This window comes from Mus caroli, chromosome 16, assembly GCF_900094665.2.
Source record: "Mus caroli chromosome 16, CAROLI_EIJ_v1.1, whole genome shotgun sequence".
In the NCBI taxonomy this organism is placed as follows: Eukaryota; Metazoa; Chordata; class Mammalia; order Rodentia; family Muridae; genus Mus; species Mus caroli.
The window spans coordinates 17,787,423-17,809,231 of NC_034585.1; the positions used below are offsets into that span (position 1 = coordinate 17,787,423).

The window sequence follows — 21,809 nt, forward strand, 5'->3', positions numbered from 1 at the left end:
GAAAGGAGGAAAAAATAGAATAGGGAAAACTGAAAGTGTAAATACAGAGGGAAGATGACAGAGAACAGAAGTTTGTCCAAGTCTCTAACAAATGGCACTTAAAATGCAATCAGGAGCAGTTCCTTTTTGGGTTTTATTTTTATTTTGTTTTTGTTTTTGTTTTTTTTTTTTTTCATAATCAACCTAAAAACTGACTTTAAGAGCTGAAGAGATGGTTCAGTGGTTAAGAACGTGTACTGTTCTTACAGAGCACTTGAGTTCAACTCCCAGATCCCACATCAGGCAGCTTACAACTGCTTGTAACTCCAACAGCCAAGGGATGGCCCTAACTTTGGGCACATGTATGATACAGTCATACACACATACATGTACAACTAAATAAATAATAATAAAATTTTTTTAAAAATTGATTTTGATCATGTGGGAGACATGAAAATATTCAGGTTAAGTCTTTGTGACTCTGAAAACGCTGTAAATGTACTAGATTCTCATGGGTAGTTGGGTGTATTTAGTTCTCTAAGATGGGGGTGGTTGTTTTGTGTAACAAGCATGGAAAATTTAACTCTGTCCAGTAACTTGATATAGGTATCAGCTAATAAGAGATGGAGCCTAGGTTTGAGTCCAAGTTAGCCTAGCTGCAAAACAGATGTGTTTCTTCTTACTTTTCTTAGAGATATGGTGAAAGAGTAGCAATAGTGTTGGAGGAGCCTGGTTTCTTTTTGATTCACATTTCAAATCTGCTTTCCAGAAACGAGTCAGAAGCCCTGGATTTCAATCCTAGCTCACAAGGATGACACAGGATGAATGAGCCCATATAGGTAACACATCTAGGACAGTTGTCTTGCTTATTTTTCTATTGCTGTGAAGAGACACCATGACCAGCACAACTCACAGAAGGAAGTGTTTAATGAGAGCTACTTATAGTCTCAGAGGCTGAGTCCATGGCCATCATGGCAGGAAGCATGGCAGCAGATGGGCAGGTATGGTGGTGCTCGAGCAGTAACTGAGAGATTACGGTCCATAAGCAGGAGGCAGAGAGAGGAGAGAGGGAGAGAGGGAGAGAGAGAGAGAGAGAGAGAGAGAGAGAGAGAGAGAGAGAGAGAGAGAGAGAGAGAACTGGAAATGGTGTGAAGTTTTGAAACCTCAAAACCTAGCTCTAGTGATATACCTCCTCCAGCAAGGCCACCCCTCCTAGGCCTTTCCCCAACAATTCCACCAATTGTAATGGGCCAGGTATTCAAATATATGAACACGTGGGGACCGTTCTCATTCAAAACCACAACAGTGGTGTACAAACTGAAGTGCTGTATATACTTAGTGGGTTTTGTCTCACTTCCCTTTCTTGCCATTCAGTATAAGCAGACTTTCTTGGACCGCCTATGGTATGAATAAAATGACACAGACATCTATTATAGTTTAATGCTTAGGCCTTTTGCTTGAGCAATCAGTCTCCCAGCTAGCTCGTCTAACTTAACCTGACTCTGTAGCCTACAACCCACTGAGAGGCTAGCTCAACACCTCTCTGCCCCACTGAGGTCCAGCTACTCCCCTTCATGTTTGCTTCCTAATCTTCCATTTCTGCTTTCTTCTCCCGCATCATTCTCTGCCAGGAAGTTCTGCCCTATCACTTCCTGCCCAGCAACTGGCCATCAGATCTGTATTACAACCATTCAGTAGCAAGACAACCTCTGATAGATACAATTCAGGACTGCCTTGAGGAAGGACAAATATTTACAAACCAGAAAACTTGGTGTTGGGAAATAGAAATAACAATATCAAAATCCTGTTAGCACTTAGCTCTTCGAAGGTACAGAATTAACTATTGAAAATACAGAAACAGGGCTGGAGAAATGGCTCGGGGTTTAAGAGCACTGATTGCTCTTCCAGAGGTCCTGAGTTCAAGTCCCAGCAACCACAAGGTGACTCACAACCATCTGTAATGGGGATCTGATGCCCTCTTCTGGTGTGTCTAAAGACAGCTACAGTGTACTCATATAAATAAAATAAATCTTGAAAGAAAGAAAGAAAGAAAGAAAGAAAGAAAGAAAGAAAGAAAGAAAGAAAGAAAGAAAGAAAGAAAGAAAGAACAGAAACACACCTTCATACAAAGTAAAAAAAGATGACTCCAACAATTGGGGGCTGAACTTAGGACTTCATGCCAATGCTCTAATACTGAATCCCAGACATTGTTCTCCTTTGCATTTTGTAATATAATCTCGCCAAATTGTTCAGGGTCCCCAGGCAGACTGTAAATTTATTATCTTTCTGATTCTGAGTAACTATCTTTCTGATTCTGAGTAACTGGAATTACAGACCCACTCCACCCAATCTGACTCATTCTGGCTCCCCCTTCCCCCCTTTTTCCCTCCCTTTCCTTTCCTTCCTTAGACAGGGTCTAATATATCCTAGGCTGGCCTCAAACTCGGTGTGTAGCCGAGGATGACCTTGATCTGATGGTCTTCCTGCTCCCATCTTCCAAATACAGGCACATGCCACCTCACCTGATTCCCAAGTGCTGAGCTTTCTTTCTTGTCGTTTTGGAAGGGAAGTCAAGAGCTGAATGCTAAGACGCCATCTTGTCACTAGAGTGAGCATGAGCATGAGCAAGCCAGAGACTTGTCCTGAGTAGACAGCGGCTTCAGGCTCCAGTATGTCAAGATGTGAAAGCTTGATGCTTAGGGAACCTAGCCTGCTCCACCATCAGAGAACTAGAGTATACTTCCTCCAGCTTTACTAGTTTTACTCTATTATAGGTCTTGGACGATGATAACAATAATTAAAATACCGGGGCACAGTGGTGTATACTTATAATTTCAGTACTTGGGAGACAGAGGCAGGGAGATCACTGCATGTTGGAGGCCAGCCCTGGCTACATAGTGAGACTCTATCTCAAACGAATAAAGCCGGGCAGTGCTGACACTTGCCTTTAATCCCAGCACTCAGAAGGCACAGGCAGAAAGATCTCTGCATTAGAGGCCAGCCTAGTCTACAGAGTGAGTTTCCAGGACAGCCAAGGCCATACAGAGAAACCCTGTCTTACAAAACAAAAACAAAAATAAATTAAAACCAGGCAGACTTGTTAATTCCAGCTACTAGGGAGACCGAGGCAGAAGAATTGAAACTTTACGGTCAGCTTGGGCAACTTAGTGAGAATTTCCAATAATAATAATAATAAGTATTATTATTATTATAGGGTGTTGGGATGGCACAGTGGGTAAGAGCACTTGCTGCTAAGCCTGCTAACCTGAGTTTGATCCTAGGTCAGGAACCCACATGGAAGAAGAAAAGGCCAATTCATACAAGTTGTTCTCTGACCTCCACTGTGTGCCACTGTCCCCCCCCCCCCAACACATCATACACACAAACACAAATATATACAGACATAAAAATTTTTTAAATGATACTAATAACTTATTTAGACAGATTCAGTCACTATGTGGGCCTGACTGTCCTGGAATTCAATCTGTAGACCAGGTTGGCTTGAGTTCACATAGGTACACTGGACTCTGCTTCCCAAGTGCTAGCATTAAAGGTGTGAAGCACCATACTCAGCCAAAGTAGACTTTATTTTAAACACCTTATCCCTGAAAATATTATTTGAATTTTTATTTTATTTTAAAATTTAATTTATTCTGTTTTGTTTTGTTTTTTGTTTTTCGAGACAGGGTTTCTCTGTATAGCCCTGGCTGTCTTGGAACTCACTTTGTAGACCAGGCTGGCTTCCAAATTTAATTTATTCTTATTTTATGTGTACGGATGTTTTGCTTATGTGTGTCTGTGAATCATGTGCAGTGCCTGCAGAGCCCAGTAGAAGGTGTTGGAGCCCCTAGAATTTGAATTACTGAAGGTTGTGAGCCTTTACGTGGCTGCTGGGAATTGAACTTAGGTCCTCTGGAATAGCAGCCAGTGTTCTTAACCATTGAGCCATCGATGCAGGCCCAAAATAATTTTTTTAAGGCCCCAAATAATCTGGAGGTAGAATACCTATTAGTGGGTGCAAGGCCCTTGGTTTAATACCCAGTATCTGGAAAAAACCAGATTGACTCACAATACACTCTATGTGCCAGTTACTATTCTATTTAATTATGGAAGCACAAGTTGAGGTAGATAGTTTTTTTTTGTTTGTTTTTTGTTTTTTGTTTTTTTTTTTTTTTTGCTGTTGTTTGTTTCAAGACAGGGTTTTTCTGTGTACCCCTGGGTGCCCTGAAACTCACTTTGTAGATCAGGCTGGCCTTGAACTCAGAGATCCAACTGCCTCTGCCTCCCCAATGCTAGAATGAAAGGAGTGTACCACCACTGCCTGAATACTACTCTTATTTCCATTTTACAGATGGGGAAACTGAGTCTGAACCCAGAAGTGTTCATCCTAACAGTGACACTGTGCTCTGTCTTGTTTGAGAACATGCAATTTGGGGATGGAACAGTGCCTAAGAAAGCAGTCTAGCACTTCTCAGCCAAATCCATTCATCTTGCATCGTTCTCAGTCTCAAGAATAGCCCACGCTAGCACCACTTGCAATAAGATGTCTGAGAACTTAGGTGTGAATCAATAAATGAGTATCCATTGCCACTCACTACTTAAGGCTGCCTCGGATCACGGTTTGGTGTTCTCCTGGTTAGGGAGAGGAAGAGGAGGCAGTGCTTTGGTGTCCCAGTTCCCTCCGCAGCACTGTAAAAAACATGAGGCACTCCTTGGCACAACAGACTGTAACACTCGCCTGCCTGTTTAAGGAATGACAATATGGAAGGCAGATGGCGATGCATGGATACCACACTGTTGCGTTTCAGTTAAATATTGCTTGGTGATTTTTTTTTTCCCTCTTGTAAACCTCCCAAATAAAATCGCTTGCCTTCCTGAGTTGGAAGTGTTAGCATGTCTTTTCTTTAAATATCTGTGCATGGCTGTTTTTTTCCCTGCCAATTTGTCACCATCTGCAACCCTCCCTTTATGAGATGATCCGATGACAGCAATTATCTTGGAGAGTGAAAGTGCCATCTTGAAGCAATGTGTAAGGGTGGCATTAGTGTGAGCTGTGTGTATAGTGCATGCTGCCCTAACACTTGGTATGTGCTTGTGTGTGTCCCCAATGACAGTGGGCTTTTCTGTACATTGTGAGAATTCAGAATAGTTGCTTCTGAGTTTCTCTGTGTGCATTTGTGCTTGGAGCCTTGTGCTGTTGTAGATATCCTATGGACACCTGTATAGAGGTGAACTGCCTGTGGTTTCCTGCTGTTAAAAAAAAAAAACTGCAGACATTCTGCTAGGTAAAGGGGTTCCTCGCTGGGACATGACTCCTCTATGATGTTTAAAAGTATTGGAGAAGGCCTGAAATTTGGAAAGTCCGGGTAAAAAAAAAATATTAGCAATGATTGGGCCTCAACCAAATGAAAGCAAATTATGGGTGGCTTGCCTGAGGGGCTCTCAGGCTTGATGGAGAGCAGCGGTTGCGCGGAACGTGGTCTGGGCGCGGATGCTGGCGGGGAGCCGCGCGCGCTCCGCCCCTCCCCCTCGCTCCCACCCCCGGGCGCGCCGCTGGGTGGGGGAGACCTGAGAAAGCGGGGCCGCCGCGGCCAAGCCAGGGGCTGCAGCAGTGACTGTGATGGAGGGCAGCGGCGGGGTTCGGCGGGTGGCCGGGGCCGTAGTTCCTGGGCGGGTCAACCTCGCCCAGCCCTAAGGCGCGGCCCGGCCCTGCTCCACTCCACCATGAACGTCGCGCTGCACGAGTTGGGTGGCGGAGGCAGTGTGAGTGATGGCCCTGGACTCCAGGGGAGAGGACCCGGGTGGAGAGGGCACAAAGTGTGGAGGGGCGGGTGTGAGTGAGCTGGCAGCGTCTGGCTGGGACCCCGGCTTGCCTCGGTGATGGGGCTTCTTCTGCGGGTTGAAGAGGGATGGTGTCAGAGGGGACCCTAGTCTGAGAGTCTGACACCCAGGGAAGGTCCCTCTCGGCATGAAGGAGGAAGCCGCCCCAGCGAGGGACACCCGAGCAGGGCCTTGGGCAGAAGGCCTAGCTGCCCAACCTCAGTTGGTGCTCCTGAACTGTTTGCAGATGGTGGAGTACAAACGTGCTCAGCTTCGGGATGAAGAATCACCAGAGATTACAGTTGAAGGCAGTGCCACCCGGGACTCACTGGAGGTGGGCAAAGGGGTTCCCTTTTTCTCATCAGGCCTCACCTTTGGCATGATGCCTGCCTGCAGTAACCATGTGGTGTGGGCTGTTCTGGTGGGTCGCTTGTCCCGGTTTCCACTCCATCTCTGGCCTCTGCGCCAGGACTGTAGTGAGGCATTTCAAAGCCATGACGTTGCACAAAACAGGCTCCACCTGCCTCTTTGCTTTTGGGCCCAAAGTTAACCCCCACTAGCTATTTGCTCCATGACTCTAGAAACTGGCTGTACCTCCTTCATATCTTTATTTTCTGGGAGGACTTCTGCGATCTTGGGTCCTTGCGAGGCAAGTCAATTGCGCCTGTCCTGTGTTCCCCAGGTGGGATTCCAGAAGAGGACAAGACAACTCTTTGGTTCACACACACAGTTGGAGCTGGTGTTGGCAGGCCTCATTCTAGTGTTGGCTGCCCTTCTTTTGGGCTGCCTCGTGGCTCTGTGGGTCCAGTACCACAGAGGTAGGTGGGTTCATACCTGTTGGCAGCCCTCACAGCTAGTGGGGGGGGGGGGAGCAAAACCTGAAAGTCCTCTCAATATTTTTCTTTTTGGGACTAGCCTTTCCAACTTCCTGCTGTCATCGGCTTCTCAAAAGATTTTGCTTCTTCCACCCCAATTGATAGTCTCCTGCCTTCTGCCATGTCTCTTGCCACAGACCCAGCCCATAGTACCTGCGTCACAGAAGCCTGCATTCGAGTAGCTGGAAAAATCCTGGAGTCTCTAGACCGGGGGGTGAGCCCCTGTCAGGACTTTTACCAGTTCTCCTGTGGAGGCTGGATTCGAAGAAACCCTCTACCCAATGGACGTTCTCGCTGGAACACCTTCAACAGCCTCTGGGACCAGAACCAGGCCATACTGAAGCACCTACTTGGTGAGTGAAGGCTGTCAGGCATGCTATGCCAATCGAAAGCTTCCTTCCTGTCTAACACATGGTTCAGCATTTAGTAGGTACTCAATAAATATTCACAAGTTTAGAGCTAGGTAGGTCATTCTGTGAAGCTCTTGAGGGAGGGTTTGCAGAGAGCAGGAAAGCTTAATAACTGGGGGTGGGTTAGATGGGGCAGAAAAACAGGGCCTTCTTTGAGGGTATCCACAAACAGGAGGGAAAGCCACAATTTGCTCTTTTAGTCTTCCTGAGTGGTGTGCACCTTTAACCCCAGCACAGATGGATCTCTATGAATTCTAAGCCAGCCTAGTCTATAGAGTGAGTTTTATGACCAGGGCTACACAGTGAGACCCTGTTTCAAAACCCCCAAACTCACCAAGGAGGCAGAAATAGGTCAATCTCTATGAGTTTGAGGCTAGCCTGGTTTAAATAGTAAGTTCCAGGCCAACCCCAGACTATACAGTGAGACTTCTTCTGAAAGGGGTTAGGAGAAGAACCTGTTTTTTTTGTTTTTGTTTTGTTTTTGTTTTTCTTTTTTTTTTTTTTTTGGTTTTTCGAGACAGGGTTTCTCTGTATAGCCCTAGCTGTCCTGGAACTCACTTTGTAGACCAGGTTGGCCTTGAACTCAGAAATCAGCCTGCCTCTGCCTCCCAAGTGCTGGGATTAAAGGCCACCTGGCTCGCCTGGTTTGTTAATGTATGTTGATAATTCCAACTATGCAGGAGACTGAAGCAGGAGGTTGGAAAGTCAAAGCAAGCATGGCCAACTTATTTTTTTTTTAAGATTTATTTATTATTATACATAAGTTCTCTGTAGCTAACTTCAGATATACCAGAAGAGGGCATCAAATCTCATTATGGGTGTTTGTGAGCCACCATGTGGTTGCTGGGATTTGAACTCAGGACCTTTGGAAGAGCAGTCAGTGCCCTTACCCACTGAGCCATCTCACCAGCCCAATGGCCAACTTATTAAGACCCTATTTTTGTGTTTACCAAAAGGAGAAGAGAACCGGGGATATGACTCAGTGGGAGAGCACTTGTTTATCATATGAAAGGTTCTAAATTCAATCTCCAGTCCCACAAAGTACACACGTATATAAGTGAGCCAGGAGAGGAGCGAAGGCCAGACAGAAGCTTCCCTACAACAGATAATCTAACTGCGCCCCGGATCCTATCCTGTGTTCTACCCATTGCAGAGAACACCACTTTCAATTCCAGCAGTGAAGCTGAGCGGAAGACGCGGAGTTTCTACCTGTCCTGCCTACAGTCGGAGCGCATTGAGAAGCTAGGAGCCAAGCCACTTAGAGACCTCATTGACAAGGCAGGGGCACTGGGTGGGCTGTGGACAAGAGAAGGAGGAGGGACGATTGATTATCCCTGCACTGGAGATTCCATTTATGATCTCCTCTCAGATCGGTGGTTGGAACATCACGGGGCCTTGGGACGAGGACAGCTTCATGGATGTGCTCAAGGCAGTCGCAGGGACCTACAGAGCCACCCCGTTCTTCACCGTCTACGTCAGTGCTGATTCTAAGAGTTCTAACAGCAATATCATCCAGGTGCCTAGCTGGGAAAAGGGAAGGGACTTGTGGAAACCTTGTCAAGCCAAGATTCCCCTCTCCTACGACAGGCAGGCTGAACACCCCCCAACCCCATGCACAAGAGTCTCCGGTTCAAAGTGGGAGAAGACTAACCTTTATGCCTTGCTCTTGCAGGTGGACCAGTCTGGGCTTTTTCTGCCCTCTCGAGATTACTACCTGAATAGAACTGCCAATGAGAAAGTAAGGCACTTCCTAGTATCCTATCCCATCCCCACGGAGCTGGCTAATCCCTATATACTTGACTTTTTGCTTAGGGTCAGAATGAGGAAGGTGAGCCCATTGTGCTGGCTAGCAAGGCAACTATCTTTTCTTCTTCGTCCTCTTCTTCCTCCTCCTCCCCCCTTTCCCCCTTCTTCTTCCCCCTTCCTTTCTTCCTATTACTTCAACAGTTTTTTGTTTGTTTGTTTTTTGTGGTGCAGAGAATCAAACCCAGTGCTTCACACATGCAAGGCAAGCAGCTCTACTCTACTATTGAGCTACATCCCCTAGCCCTGGAAAGACTCTCATGGGTACCTACCGTATGCCAGATATGGTAGAAAAAAAGTCTGAGCTATGAGTTTCAGAGTCATTGTCACGAGAAGTCTGTGGACCTAGGTATCTGAGAACAAGTTTCAAAAGGTGTCTGGGACTCAAGTGAGATGCAGGCATCTAGGGGTTTCCTTCGGAGATCACGTTTGAGTTGGGCTCTATAAAAGCAAAGATGTGGGCCAGCACTGTGACTCAGCAGGTTAAAAGGCACTTGCTGTCAAGCCTGGTGACCTGTATTCAACCCATAAGAAACCCGTGAGGGGACAAGAAAACTGTCTCCTCAAAGATTCCTTTGACCTCTGCACTCATGCAAATGCCTGTGTGCGCGTGTGCGCACACACGTGCACACACACAAATAAATAAACATAATATTATTAAAACTACTATTATTATTAATAATAATATTATAACAGAGGTCAGCAGAGCTCATCCTGTGTAGAGACAGGTTAAACAAGTGTTGAAAAGGAAAAAAGCTTGGTGTGTTTGGACCATGAGAAAGGAAGGGTCTAGGGAGCAAAAGAAGGCATTCTGCACAGAGTTGAGCAAAAAGCTGAAGCTGGGAAGGCTAGAACGTGCTCAGAATGTAACAAGAAGGGTGGTTTGGCAAGCTGTGCTCCTGAGCACTTACATGGAAGACTAGAAGGTGGTCAGTGACTGGCAATGGAGAAGATTTTGAATGCTTCAAAGCTTTATTCTGCAGCCCCTAAAGAGTTACCCCCCAGCTTCCAGAACAGGGATGGAGAGAGGCCTTGGAAAGCCAGTTTTTCTGGAGGTAAGGAAAAGATGAAGGGAAGGGAACCTGCAGACAAGAAACTCTGCAATGCCTGGACTCTGAGACCTAAGGGCCCAGGCAAGGGAGTGGCGAGGGTGAGTGCTAAGAATTTGAGGTTACAAGATAAAACAAGCTGAATCATAGCTTGCTAGTTACTGGATGTAAGAAGAGGAAAGAGGTGATTGATGCTATAAGGCTGAGTTATGGTGAAAGGAAGTGGGCCTTAGGGGTGCTATATGTAGAAGAACCAACCTGGAAAACTTGGGAACCAGGAAGCAGTGTGATGTCACAGGACAAGGAGTGACTTTAAGACCAGGCCTGAATTTCATGTTTAGCATTCCTGTTCATTGTAATTGATGGGTGTTGCTGAGGCTGGTTCCTCGTCTGTTTTTTACAGAGGCCAAGGTTTGAGGGGTGGGGTACAAGCCTATGCTCCTGCATGGAATAGATAGCCAGTGTGTGCGAGTCTCTGGGTTTAGACGAGTGAGTTTGAGGAAAGTGGGCACATTCTGTATGAGAGGTCAGGAGGCAGCTACGGAGGGTGGAGAGTGCTGGAGATGAGCCAGAAGCTCAAGGGCACTTCTCCTTAAAATGTAGATAAAGGTGTAGGAGAGGGGTGGGAGACAGGAAAAGGAGATGCTTGGGTGGTAAGGGAAAGGGCATCTTGTTGAGTAGACCAACTGGAGAGCCCTGGCTGTTCCTTCCTAAGCATTTTCTGAACTTCTTAGCCAGACCTTGCTCCTGACATGCGTGAACACTGCTGCAGTCCTCTCAGGGGTGGAGAGAATATGAAGCATTGTGATTTTACTCTGGTCACGGGTTGTTCTGACAGTCACAGAGCTTCCCAATTTGAGTCCAAATGGAAGGAGCTGAATGAGGGTGAGGGTAGGCTAAAACTGAGGAAGAGGGGGCCCACGGAGGCAGCACCTCAGACTGGCTCTGAGGAAGGAAGGTGAACAGCGGCCTGTTGACAGACTGAAAAAGAGAGGAAATGGAATAGGAGAAGGTGGCCCAGTTCTTCAGGATAGGTATGTAGGTCTAACTTAGAATTTAGATTTTTTTTTTTTTTTTTTTTTGTATCCCAGGCTGGTCTTAACTCTTTTTTTTTTTTTAAAGAATTATTTATTTATTTTATATATATGTGAGTATACCAGAAGAGGGCATCAGATCCCATTACAGATGGTTGCTGTGCTCTTAACCGCTGAGCCATCTTTCTAGCCCCTGGTCTTAACTCTTGGAGTTTAGTTTATTACTCCAATCTCATGAGTGCTAAGACTGTATACACACACGTTACATTACCATAACTGGCAAATTTAGGCTTTATCCCAAAAGAAGGGAATGGGCTCCTTGGAGAGATGGCCTGGTAGTTGCAGGTGCTAGTCAAAAGGCCTTATGAGCTGAATTTGACTCCCAGATCCCTCGGGGTGTCATGAGAGAACCAACTCTCAAGAGCTGTCTTCTTACCCCACATGAGTGGCAGGCCATGCTTACACAGGGGCTGTGTGCTTATGTGTACGTGTGTGCATGCAGAAGAATCCAGGGAAGACCCATGTTGCTTTGGGAAAGGCCCTGGGTTTGATTCTCATTGTATCATTGGTTTCCTTAGGCAGGAAACCTCCTGCTGTAATGCAGGGGACGATGTAGTTCGGTGGCTGAGCTAGGATGAAAACTAGGAAAGCAGAGGGTTCAAGGATGTCTCAGAAGTAAGTCTCAGGCTGAGGGTGAGGAAGTAGAGCAAGAAAGGTGTGTGTGTGTCTGAAGTTCTGAGTTAACTGTCTCCCATTAGGATCTAGGATGGGGAGTGGGTTGCTACTCTTCTGACACTAGCAGTGATAAAGGTGTATGTGTGTGTGGGGGGGTTGTCTTCAAAAGAGGGGGAAGGGCCACAGAGGTGGCTGCTGAATAGAGCTGACCATCTAACCACATGGTTTCTCCCTTTGCTCAACAAATACTTGAACTGTACTCGAACTCAAGATTCCAGTGGCAAACAAAGCAGAAGACCTTGTCCTGATGGAACCAGACTGGGCTGAAGTGGCCTGAGCCCAGGTGGTGCTCGGGTCCCCACATCCTGACAAGAGTCAAACCTTGTGTTCACAAGCTTGCTTCCCCTATGAAACTTGGGGGCAGTATGGATTTTTGTTCCCTTGTTTGTTTCTTTGTTTCTTTGTTTTTGAGACAGGGTTTCTCTGTGTAGCTGTGGCTGTCTTGGAACTCATACTGTAGACCAGGCTAGCCTCCAATTCACAGAGATCTCCCTGCCTCTGCCTTCCAAGTTCTGGGATTAAAGGGGTGCGCTACCACGACTAATATGGACTTTATGGAGTTGCTGTGATGCTGTGGGAGCAAGATTATATGTAAATCTCCTAGCCATGTATCACAGGGGAAACGTGAGGTTCCCAATTTGAGTTCAAATGGAAGGAGCTGAATGAGGGTAAGGGTAAGCTAAAACTGAGGAAGAGGGACCAGTGGATCATGTGTCATGTGGATACATAGTGTTCAGTATGAATATTCTTTTTCTGTGCTCTGCTATTCCTTGGGGGGATGGATAAAAGCACAGGTGAGACCTGTTAGGATGAGAAACTTGAAGGGACTTGAAGGGGCAGATTCCCTACAGAATCCACTCAGGTGTTCAAATAAAACCACATGGCCCCTGATGGACTGGAGCAATTAAAAGGGCATTAGGAAACAAGAAAGCAAAGCACTATGGGAGTCCATCCATTGGATAAATATTTGCAGGGGACCAGTTCTGTGCTTGGCCTATATCCAGGCTCTTGGGATTCATTGGTGAACAGCTGACATAATTGGAACATCGTCCACTTGGGGAAAATAGACGATAAATGCACAGGTAATTAAGTGAGTCAGGCAGATGGTGGTCAGCAATGGATCAGACAGTATACAGTCACCAAGATTTCCATAATCCTGGTGCATCCTGGTGCCAAAATGGTGGGAAGAGGTGAGGGCCAGAGCAGACCTCAGCCTTGGGCAGGACTTGTCGCTCCCTTTGAGTATGACTGGGGCTTTCACAGGTTCTCACTGCCTACCTGGACTACATGGTGGAGCTGGGAGTGCTGCTGGGTGGACAGCCGACCTCCACCCGGGGGCAGATGCAGCAGGTGCTGGAGCTGGAGATACAGCTGGCTAACATCACTGTGCCCCAGGACCAGCGGCGTGATGAGGAGAAGATCTATCACAAGATGAGCATCTCAGAGCTGCAGGTGGAGTAGGCAGGGGACTAGAGACATTAGGGAGAGGGGAGCCCTTGAAAAAGACCACCCTGTGTCCCTGTCTTCCTGAAACAACCAGTGCTCTCTCCCTGTTTGCTGCTTCTGTGCATTCCCAGGTGTGTGCCACTATCCTGGAAAGAAATGTGGTAAACATTTTAAGCCACCCCTCTCAAGGCCACTGGTTAGTCTTTTTTCTTGTTGCCCCGGACTACATGAAGAGACTGTCATTAAAATATGTAGCCAGCCATGGTGGTTCACACCTATAACCCTAGCACTTGGGAGACTGCTGCAGGAGGAACTCTGTGAGTTCCAGGCCAATCTGGACTACAGTGTAAGAACCCATCTCAAGCAAGCAAGCAAAGGGGGAAAAAACAAATGGATAAGGTAGCTACAAAATAATCAGAATGATATGGAAGTATCTCCTAATGCCGTCATTGTTAGCCTTCTTGGTGTTGAATTATGGGAAGACTGGAGATAAGGAGATTCTAGAAAGAGGCCAGGTATGTGGGATGTGTTGGAGAAGTGGTGTTTGATCAACTGACATGAAAATATTTGAATTTCTGTGCCCAAACTGAATATCACACGTAGTAGCTTTCCTTGTATAATAAGTGGTTAGGCTCCCAGACTGCAGGGCATTCAGGCCTGGAAAAGCATTTATTGCAGAAAGGGGTCCCCAAGCAGCCAGTAACTGTTACTATGGCAATGGGAAAGATGCCCGGGCTGTAGCAAATCAGTGGGGGAAAGAGTCTGTTGGGAGCCCAGTGGGAAGGCAGGGAAGCCTGAAGATTTTCTGCTTTCAGGCTCTCGCGCCCGCCGTGGACTGGCTGGAGTTCCTTTCTTTCTTGTTATCGCCACTTGAGTTGGGTGATTCTGAGCCTGTGGTGGTGTATGGGACTGAGTATTTACAACAGGTGTCGGAGCTCATCAACCGTACTGAACCAAGGTGTGACTGGGGAATTGGAGTGGGAAAAAGGTACTGATAGTGGAGGGGACTCAAGGCTCTGGAGATCTCTGGAAGGACCAACCACAGTGACTTGGCACACAGATTGAGTGATAAGACCCTGGACCTTCTAAACTTCAGATTAAAATGTCTGTGGACCCTTCCTCTGGGCAGAGTGTCAGGGTATCCATTTGTGACCTCTATTCCCTCATCTTGCTCCAAGCTGACTTCTCTTGCATCCCAGAGTAAGAGGTTTCAGGGCCAATTTCCCACGCCTCTCAGAACCTCCATAGCTTGCATGTTCCTGGGAACTGGCTGGGGAGGGGGAAGGGTTCCCCACACGTCTTTCCTTAATCTCTGATATGGAAATAGCATCCTGAACAATTACCTAATTTGGAACCTGGTACAGAAGACAACCTCAAGCCTTGACCAGCGCTTTGAGACTGCACAGGAGAAGCTGCTGGAGACCCTCTACGGTACCAAGAAGGTGGGCTATCTGGCTCTGCTTCCTTTATGACTAAATCTAGCTGGTGTACCTGCCCACAGTGTATAGGGACATTTTCCTCATGGTACATGAGCACATGGTATGGGACACACAGCCCTCATGGTTTCCAATTCTAATTCCTTCATAGTTTGGCCTATGGCATCTTGGGTATGTGAGCAAGTTCCTCTGGCTCTCCATTTCCTGATCTGTAACGCATGAATAACAGCCAAGGCGAGCTTGAGTTAATGTCAGCGTGTGGTGTATACAGCATACAGCTTTGAGGAGGAGGATGGAGATGATCAAGTGCTGCTTGTTTCAAGAGGCCTGAATAAGCACAGAGCATAAAACTACAAACAAATGCATATATGTTGAGGGTTTTAATTGTTCACAAGGGGTGAAAAACCTCCTTTATGTTATAAAACAGAAGTTGGGATATCACACTCAATGTGAGGAACAAAGTGGGGGAGGCCATAGGAAAATGTTCTCAAAGTCTGCCATGTGAAGAATGAGAAAACTGTGGAGAGGAGCCTAAGAAACACACATGCAAATTCACAGAGGCCCCGGGGGAGGTCAGTGTGTTTATAGGGGTTCTGGTGGGAGCTTGAGAGCAGGCCAGCAGAGTTTGCTTAAGAGGGGCACGGAACATCTATGAGGGAACTTGGCAGTTATGGTAAGAAGTTTGACTTTGCCAAGTGATGACATGTTGTAGAACAGGAAAATGGTGAAAGACTACACAAGAGATGATGAGGTGGAGCTAGTGAAAAGAGCGAGGGACTGAATCGAAAGGAAGGTAATGGAGGAAGCTGGGGGTGATCCTGGGGTTTCAGGTAGAGTGAACCGATTGCATAGAAGTCTGAACTGTAGAACTGAGCAAAGAAACATTTAATCTTGGACCAGCAAGATGGCTCAGAACATCCGAGGCACTTGACACCAAGCCCGATGACCCAAGTTCAAGCCCCAAGTCCCACGTGGCAGCTCCTTTAGGTTGACTTCCACGTGTGCCCCTCCCCAATAAGTATTCATCATCATCATCATCATCATCATGGAAACTTCTGAAGTCAAGGAGGGCTATTAGGGCAATAACAGGAGTGGGAACAGAGAATGAAGTGGGTAGCTCATCTATCTCTCTATTGAAGCTGTGCTTCTGGGTCCAGTGCAGTTTGAGATATTGCCTTACATACCTCTGGAGTCTGAAGCAGAAACGGATCCTCAAGCCCAAGTCAAGCTGTTGCCCAGCTCTGTGGGACTTAGCACAGAAGAGAGGCCTCCGGACTAGAGGTCCTTGCTATCTCTGGGACCCTGCTCCTTCTTCCTTTACAGTCCTGCACTCCGAGGTGGCAGACCTGCATCTCCAATACAGATGATGCCCTTGGCTTTGCTCTGGGTTCACTCTTTGTGAAAGCCACATTTGACCGACAAAGCAAGGAAATCGTGAGTCTTCATGTTTCTAAAACCACCCTTTGATTTATTTAAAAATCTGCTGGTCATTTATGTGTATACGTAGAAAAATTGGGAAGGGATTTCACTAAGCAGCACATTGGGTGGTGGGATTAGGAGGTGTTGGGTTCGTACATTTTTCTGTAATTTACAAAGTCTTATACTAGGTTTATGTTACCTATGTAATTATCAAAAATTTCCAGGTGTGGTGGCATGTGTTTTTAGTCCCAGCACTTAGGCAGGCAAATCTCTGTGAGTTCGAGGCCAGCCTGGTCTACAAAGCAAGTCTAGGACAGCCAGGGCTACATAGGGAAACCCTACCTCGAAAAACAAACAAGCAAACAAAAATAAAAGCAAGGGGGCTGGAGAGATGGCTCAGCAGTTAAGAGCATTGACTGCTCTTCTGAAGGTCCTGAGTTCAAATCCCAGGAACCACATGGTGGCTCACAACCATCCATAATGAGATCTGACGCCCTCTTCTGGTCTAAAGACAGCTACAGTGTACTTACATATAATAATAACTCTTTAAAAAATAAAATAAAATAAAAGCAAAGCAATCCAAAAATAATACTTAAGAGATAATAGGTGATAATAATCTTAAATATTAGATATTTATGGGAGACCTGAGATGTTCAATTATGCAGAAAAGGAAAAATAAATAATAGGATGGATTATGATACCACATTTAAGTTGAAGATAAATTAGTTATTTATTTAAAAATTTTTAACAGTCTCACATTTTTTAAATGGCTCAGTTGGCCTGGAATTTACTATGAATTCCAGGCTAGAACTTGCCTCAGCCTTCTGATACCTAGAATTTATTTTTTAAATTAAACAACTATGTCTGGCTTTAATTTTTTGATTAAAAGAAACTGGTAATGCCAGTATTGCATCTGGAGCCCTTTAACATGCCTGACAAGTTTGTTACCCCCAAGCGAGAAACCCAACCCTGAGATGAGGTTGGCCTGGTACTTGCTGTTGTAGACCATGTTGGCCTCAAAGTTGTGATGCCCCTTCTTCTGCCTCTGCCTCTCATACCTGGCCTACTGAAACATTTTAAAGCAGAACGAAAGCAGATTGCAAAAATATATACACATTGCATAACACAGTTCCATATTCTGTCTGAATTTCTGGGGTAGGAAAAACACTAGAAATAGTCAGACTGCTAAAAGAAGATAGCTGTGTGATGAGATTATCAGTGATAAGTTTTCCTCAGTTTTCAACTGTACAAATTCTGTTCATGCGTCTCCTATCTAACCAGATAAAGAACAATGTAGTATATGAAAGTATAATATTAATTCACCCAACTGCCAATTCAAATGTTTACTTAGTGACTTGGAAAAATGCCACCCACAATGACAATAATGTCACCTGTGGTGATCCCACCCTCCCTGCTGGGCAGCCTTTCTTCAGGACTCTTCATAATCCATGACATCCTGGATAGACCAGGATAGAACCCAAGGGCGGATGGAGAGCCAAGAGGCAGTCAGTGCAGGGGAGGCTGACTTGTGACCTTCCCCTCTCCCGCAGGCCGAGGGGATGATCAGTGAAATCCGCTCTGCTTTTGAGGAGACCCTGGGAGACTTGGTTTGGATGGATGAGAAGACCCGGCTGGCAGCCAAGGAGAAAGTAAGCCATGGCTGTGTCGGGGGCGCCATCTTGAGGCGGCGACAGCCCATTGAGTTTTGCTGCTGGGATGAGGGAAATCCTTACCTTGGTCTCTGCAGGCAGACGCCATCTATGATATGATTGGCTTCCCTGATTTCATCCTGGAGCCCAAAGAGCTGGATGACGTTTATGATGGGGTGAGTGCTCTGCTCACATTCTAACCTTCAGATCCTGGGGCTCTGGCATTGTACCCAGCCTCAGCGGTAGAAGTTCAGGCACTGAGGACAGAAGGCAGATACAAGTAATTAAGTTGTCTAAGTATAAGCTCTGTGCCAGGTATGGGCCAGTTGGCAATAAAATATAGCATTAGTGAAGGTTGGAATTTGGAGTGCTTCCTGAGATGACCATGTTCCTACTTCTGTGTAATCTTGGACAGGACATATAACTTGGGCCTCAGTTTCATCTGTAAAATGGGACTTTAGTAATACTCACCTTGCTGGACTGTAATGGTGCATGCCCTTAATTCCAGCACTTGGGAAGTAGAGGCAGGTGAATCTTCAATTTTATGCCCAACCTGGTCTACAGAGGAAGTTCCAGGGCAGTGAGAACACACAAAAACGTCTTAGAAAACAAAAACAAAGCAAACAAATAAAAGGGACTCAGCTTACAGGGTTGTAAGAACAAAAGAATGTAAGTTTAAAAAAAAAATGCTGAGTGTGGTGGCTCATGATTTTAATCCCAGCACTCAGGAAGCAGAACTCTTAGTTCAAGGTCTTGTCTACATAGTAAGCTCTAGGCCAACCAGGGATGCAGAGTGAGACTGTCTCAAAACAAAACAAAAGCAACAACAAAACAGCCATTGAAACATAAGTACCTTTAAAAAACTGTCAATTAGCTGTCGACAGCCATCTTACAGTGGAGGAGACAGAGGCTTGCTTGGAAAGCTCCTGCTGGGATTCTCACTTTTGCCAACACGTTCTCACTTGCTTTCTCCCTTCCACTATTCCCATAGTATGAAGTCTCTGAAGATTCTTTTTTCCAAAACATGTTGAATCTGTACAACTTCTCAGCTAAGGTGATGGCTGACCAGCTCCGCAAACCTCCCAGCCGAGACCAGTGAGAATGAGTGGGCAGACGTGGGGCAGCCAGAGAGGTAGACCAGGGCTTTGGGGGATGGAATGAGGAGTGGTTCAAGGCCCTTGAAGGAGACAGGCAGGGCAGGCCTTGACTGTCAGGCTGGGAAGCATAAGGAGAGTGAGGACCCTCAGCCTCGTTCTTCCTCCCTCAGGTGGAGCATGACACCTCAGACTGTGAACGCTTACTACCTTCCAACCAAGAATGAAATCGTCTTCCCGGCTGGCATCTTGCAGGCCCCCTTCTATGCTCACAACCATCCAAAGTGTGTCTGAGGCAGGAGGGTCTGGGTTCTTGGGGTCATGTGGGTGAACTGGGAGAAGACCTGGAGGGGAATCAGGAAATGTCCCTGCTGTGACCTTATTCAGCATTCCTCCTCTACCAGGGCCTTGAACTTTGGTGGCATCGGCGTAGTGATGGGCCATGAGTTGACACATGCCTTTGATGACCAAGGTAGGGGCCCATTCTAGAATTCCCAGTGACTACTACAGCGATATGGGGTATTGGGGGGCAAGTCGTAGGGATCCTAGTGTCTTTGGGCTAGGGTTGTTTGGGGTATTTGTTCCCCCGTGGGTGGGTTGCAAAGATGAGTTCTTCTCAGGGCGTGAGTATGACAAAGAAGGGAATCTGCGTCCTTGGTGGCAGAATGAGTCACTGACAGCTTTCCAGAACCATACAGCCTGCATGGAAGAACAGTACAGCCAGTACCAGGTCAATGGAGAGAGACTCAATGGACTCCAGACCCTGGGGGAAAACATCGCTGATAATGGGGGCCTTAAGGCTGCTTACAATGTGAGTGGCCTGGGTCCCCCAGACCGTGTCGAAGGGTCCTTGGGGATGTGGGCTGGTGGACTTGCTACCTGTTATTCACCCAGGCTTACAAAGCATGGCTGAGGAAGCATGGGGAGGAGCAGCGGCTGCCTGCTGTGGGGCTCACCAATCACCAGCTGTTCTTCGTGGGATTTGCTCAGGTATGGCCCCTTGGGAGAACTCCCTCCAAAGGAAGGATGCCTTTAGAAGAAGTTGGGGTCATGCAGGAAAGGTGTTGGGGAAGTGTACTGAGAGAAAGCGTGGTGTCCAGAGCCCATGAAGGTAGACTTGAGGACAGGGGCATTTTCTATAGGATTTTACTTGAAAGAGAAGGACTGCTGGCTTGAGTGGAATGGATGGGGAAAAAAGCATTGATTCCCTCCTGTTACTACGGAGAAAGAAACTATAGCTGGGGAATGCAAAACAGCTTGTTAAGGGTTACCTGGGAATAAAATAGGTAGCAGAGTTAGCACCCAGGCAGGGCCTCTTCAAGTACTGTACACCACAGAAAGCAGCCTTAAAGGGCTCAGTCTTTCCCCACAGCCTTGCCCATGCTGGGTTACCCAGTGTCCACGTGCACTTTAAAGGCTTCAAGGGTCTAAGGAGGCATGTTCCTCTCTCTTGGAGCTGGCTAAGTCTCCTGCAGTGGCCCCAACAACTCCTGAACTCACCAGCTGGGCAGTGGTGGTTCCTGACCAAGATGGCTCTGCTGTAGCTGAAGCTATGGCCTAGCTCCGCTCCACACTAGACACCATATGTCCCCATGTCTGTCCTGGCCCGCAGGTGTGGTGCTCGGTCCGCACACCAGAGAGCTCTCACGAGGGGCTGGTGACCGACCCCCACAGCCCTGCCCGTTTCCGAGTGCTGGGCACTCTCTCCAACTCCCGAGACTTCCTTCGGCACTTCGGCTGCCCTGTCGGCTCCCCCATGAACCCAGGGCAGCTATGTGAGGTGTGGTAGACCTGGGTGGGGAAAGAAATGGGCAACGGTGGCCAGGGACTGGAGCTTCCAAGTTAGGAGAGAGTGAAGATCAGCTGGTATGGTTGTCTCTCCACACTGCAAGTGAGATCAATCTAGACCCCACCACCACCACCACATTGTGCCTCTGCTTTAGGGGTGCCTGAGCCTCTAGCAGAGATTCCACCATTCACTGTGACATCCTTTCATGTGTCACCCTGGAGGGAGTCTAGGCAGAAGTGTCAGTTCCCACAGAGATGAGTCTGTCTCTTTTGGACTCTAAGCTTACTCAGTTTAGGGGATCGAGAGGATATGCCTGGGGCATGGCCATTCTCCCTAGAATATACTGAGTGCTCTATGAGATGAGTTCAGCTCCTTTCAGCGCACCCTCAGGCTGCCCCCCACCTATGTTCCTTACGCTCCTCCTAGTACTGCTGCTCCCTTCAGGACAGACCAACTGAAGTCAGGTGGAAGGCCAAGGGCTCTCTCGGGTGAGAGGAGAAATATGTATGTACAGTGGGTGCTCAAGGTGTGAGTCTTAGGGATGACTGATTGTCCCTGGGCCAAACAGAAAAGCAGATCAAGTAGAGAAAAGGAAAGAGTTTATTTTTGCAGGGAAGAGGGTGGGGAGGGTGTGGTCTTGCCTTTATAGGACCCGTTGCTAATAAATAGATCTATATCAGCCAGCCTGTCTCTTCCGTCAGTTCTCTTTTTCCTTACTCGGCCTCTCATCCCGCCAGTATTTGAGCAGCTCCAATATACTAGCAATTCTTTACATACTGACGACTTACTCGAAGAAATAGGGGACTGAGCTTTGAAGACCAAGGAGACAAAGTGAAGAGAGAAGCATAGTTGGGTCTGCATGGTCAAAGTACACGCTTCACAGCTGGAAGGGTTTGCAGCTGTCCACTGCATCTGTGGCCAGGGTATCACTGAATCTGGGGAGTAGGTGGGTAAGGTCAGCGTGATTTTGTTTGTTTGTTTGTTGTTTTGTTTGTTTTGTTGTTGCTTCCACAGGGCCTCACTAAATAGTCCTGGTGGCCTGGAACTTACTATGTAGATCAGGCTAGCTTTGAACTCAAAGATCTACTTATCTCTGCCTCCAAACTTCGGGGAGTGCACCACTACACCCAACTTTTATTGCTCTTTAAATTTACTTTTGATTTGAATATATTGGCCACCAGCAATTTGTGTTTCAAGCACTGATGATAAAATGGCTTCTTTCCTTTGATGACTCCAGCTATTTCACTTTTTTTTTTTTTTTTTTTTTTTTT

General features: G+C 46.8%; 1 protein-coding gene across 3 annotated transcripts in view; it reads left to right on the forward strand.

Annotated features, from left to right (window-relative positions):
* Nucleotides 1-21,784, forward strand: part of LOC110311375 (EEF1A lysine methyltransferase 4) — a 37,530-nt gene extending 15,746 nt beyond the window's left edge. The window contains exons 1-19 of one of the 3 annotated variants that reach the window (XM_021184634.2): nucleotides 5,544-5,742; nucleotides 6,047-6,133; nucleotides 6,482-6,617; nucleotides 6,812-7,027; nucleotides 8,238-8,362; nucleotides 8,454-8,600; nucleotides 8,757-8,822; nucleotides 12,969-13,157; nucleotides 13,967-14,109; nucleotides 14,479-14,593; nucleotides 15,911-16,021; nucleotides 17,557-17,655; nucleotides 17,754-17,831; nucleotides 18,647-18,750; nucleotides 18,923-19,033; nucleotides 19,154-19,221; nucleotides 19,370-19,560; nucleotides 19,644-19,739; nucleotides 20,362-21,784. In XM_021184634.2, the coding sequence (XP_021040293.1) occupies nucleotides 5,704-5,742; nucleotides 6,047-6,133; nucleotides 6,482-6,617; nucleotides 6,812-7,027; nucleotides 8,238-8,362; nucleotides 8,454-8,600; nucleotides 8,757-8,822; nucleotides 12,969-13,157; nucleotides 13,967-14,109; nucleotides 14,479-14,593; nucleotides 15,911-16,021; nucleotides 17,557-17,655; nucleotides 17,754-17,831; nucleotides 18,647-18,750; nucleotides 18,923-19,033; nucleotides 19,154-19,221; nucleotides 19,370-19,560; nucleotides 19,644-19,739; nucleotides 20,362-20,538 (2,298 nt within the window). In that variant the 5' untranslated portion in view covers nucleotides 5,544-5,703 and the 3' untranslated portion in view covers nucleotides 20,539-21,784. Of the gene's footprint in view, nucleotides 1-5,542; nucleotides 5,743-6,046; nucleotides 6,134-6,481; nucleotides 6,618-6,811; nucleotides 7,028-8,237; nucleotides 8,363-8,453; nucleotides 8,601-8,756; nucleotides 8,823-12,968; nucleotides 13,158-13,966; nucleotides 14,110-14,478; nucleotides 14,594-15,910; nucleotides 16,022-17,556; nucleotides 17,656-17,753; nucleotides 17,832-18,646; nucleotides 18,751-18,922; nucleotides 19,034-19,153; nucleotides 19,222-19,369; nucleotides 19,561-19,643; nucleotides 20,336-20,361 lie in introns of those variants that run through there. The other 2 variants (XM_021184632.2, XM_029470407.1) reach the window with 2 other exon arrangements.
* Nucleotides 21,785-21,809: the final 25 nt, after the last annotated feature.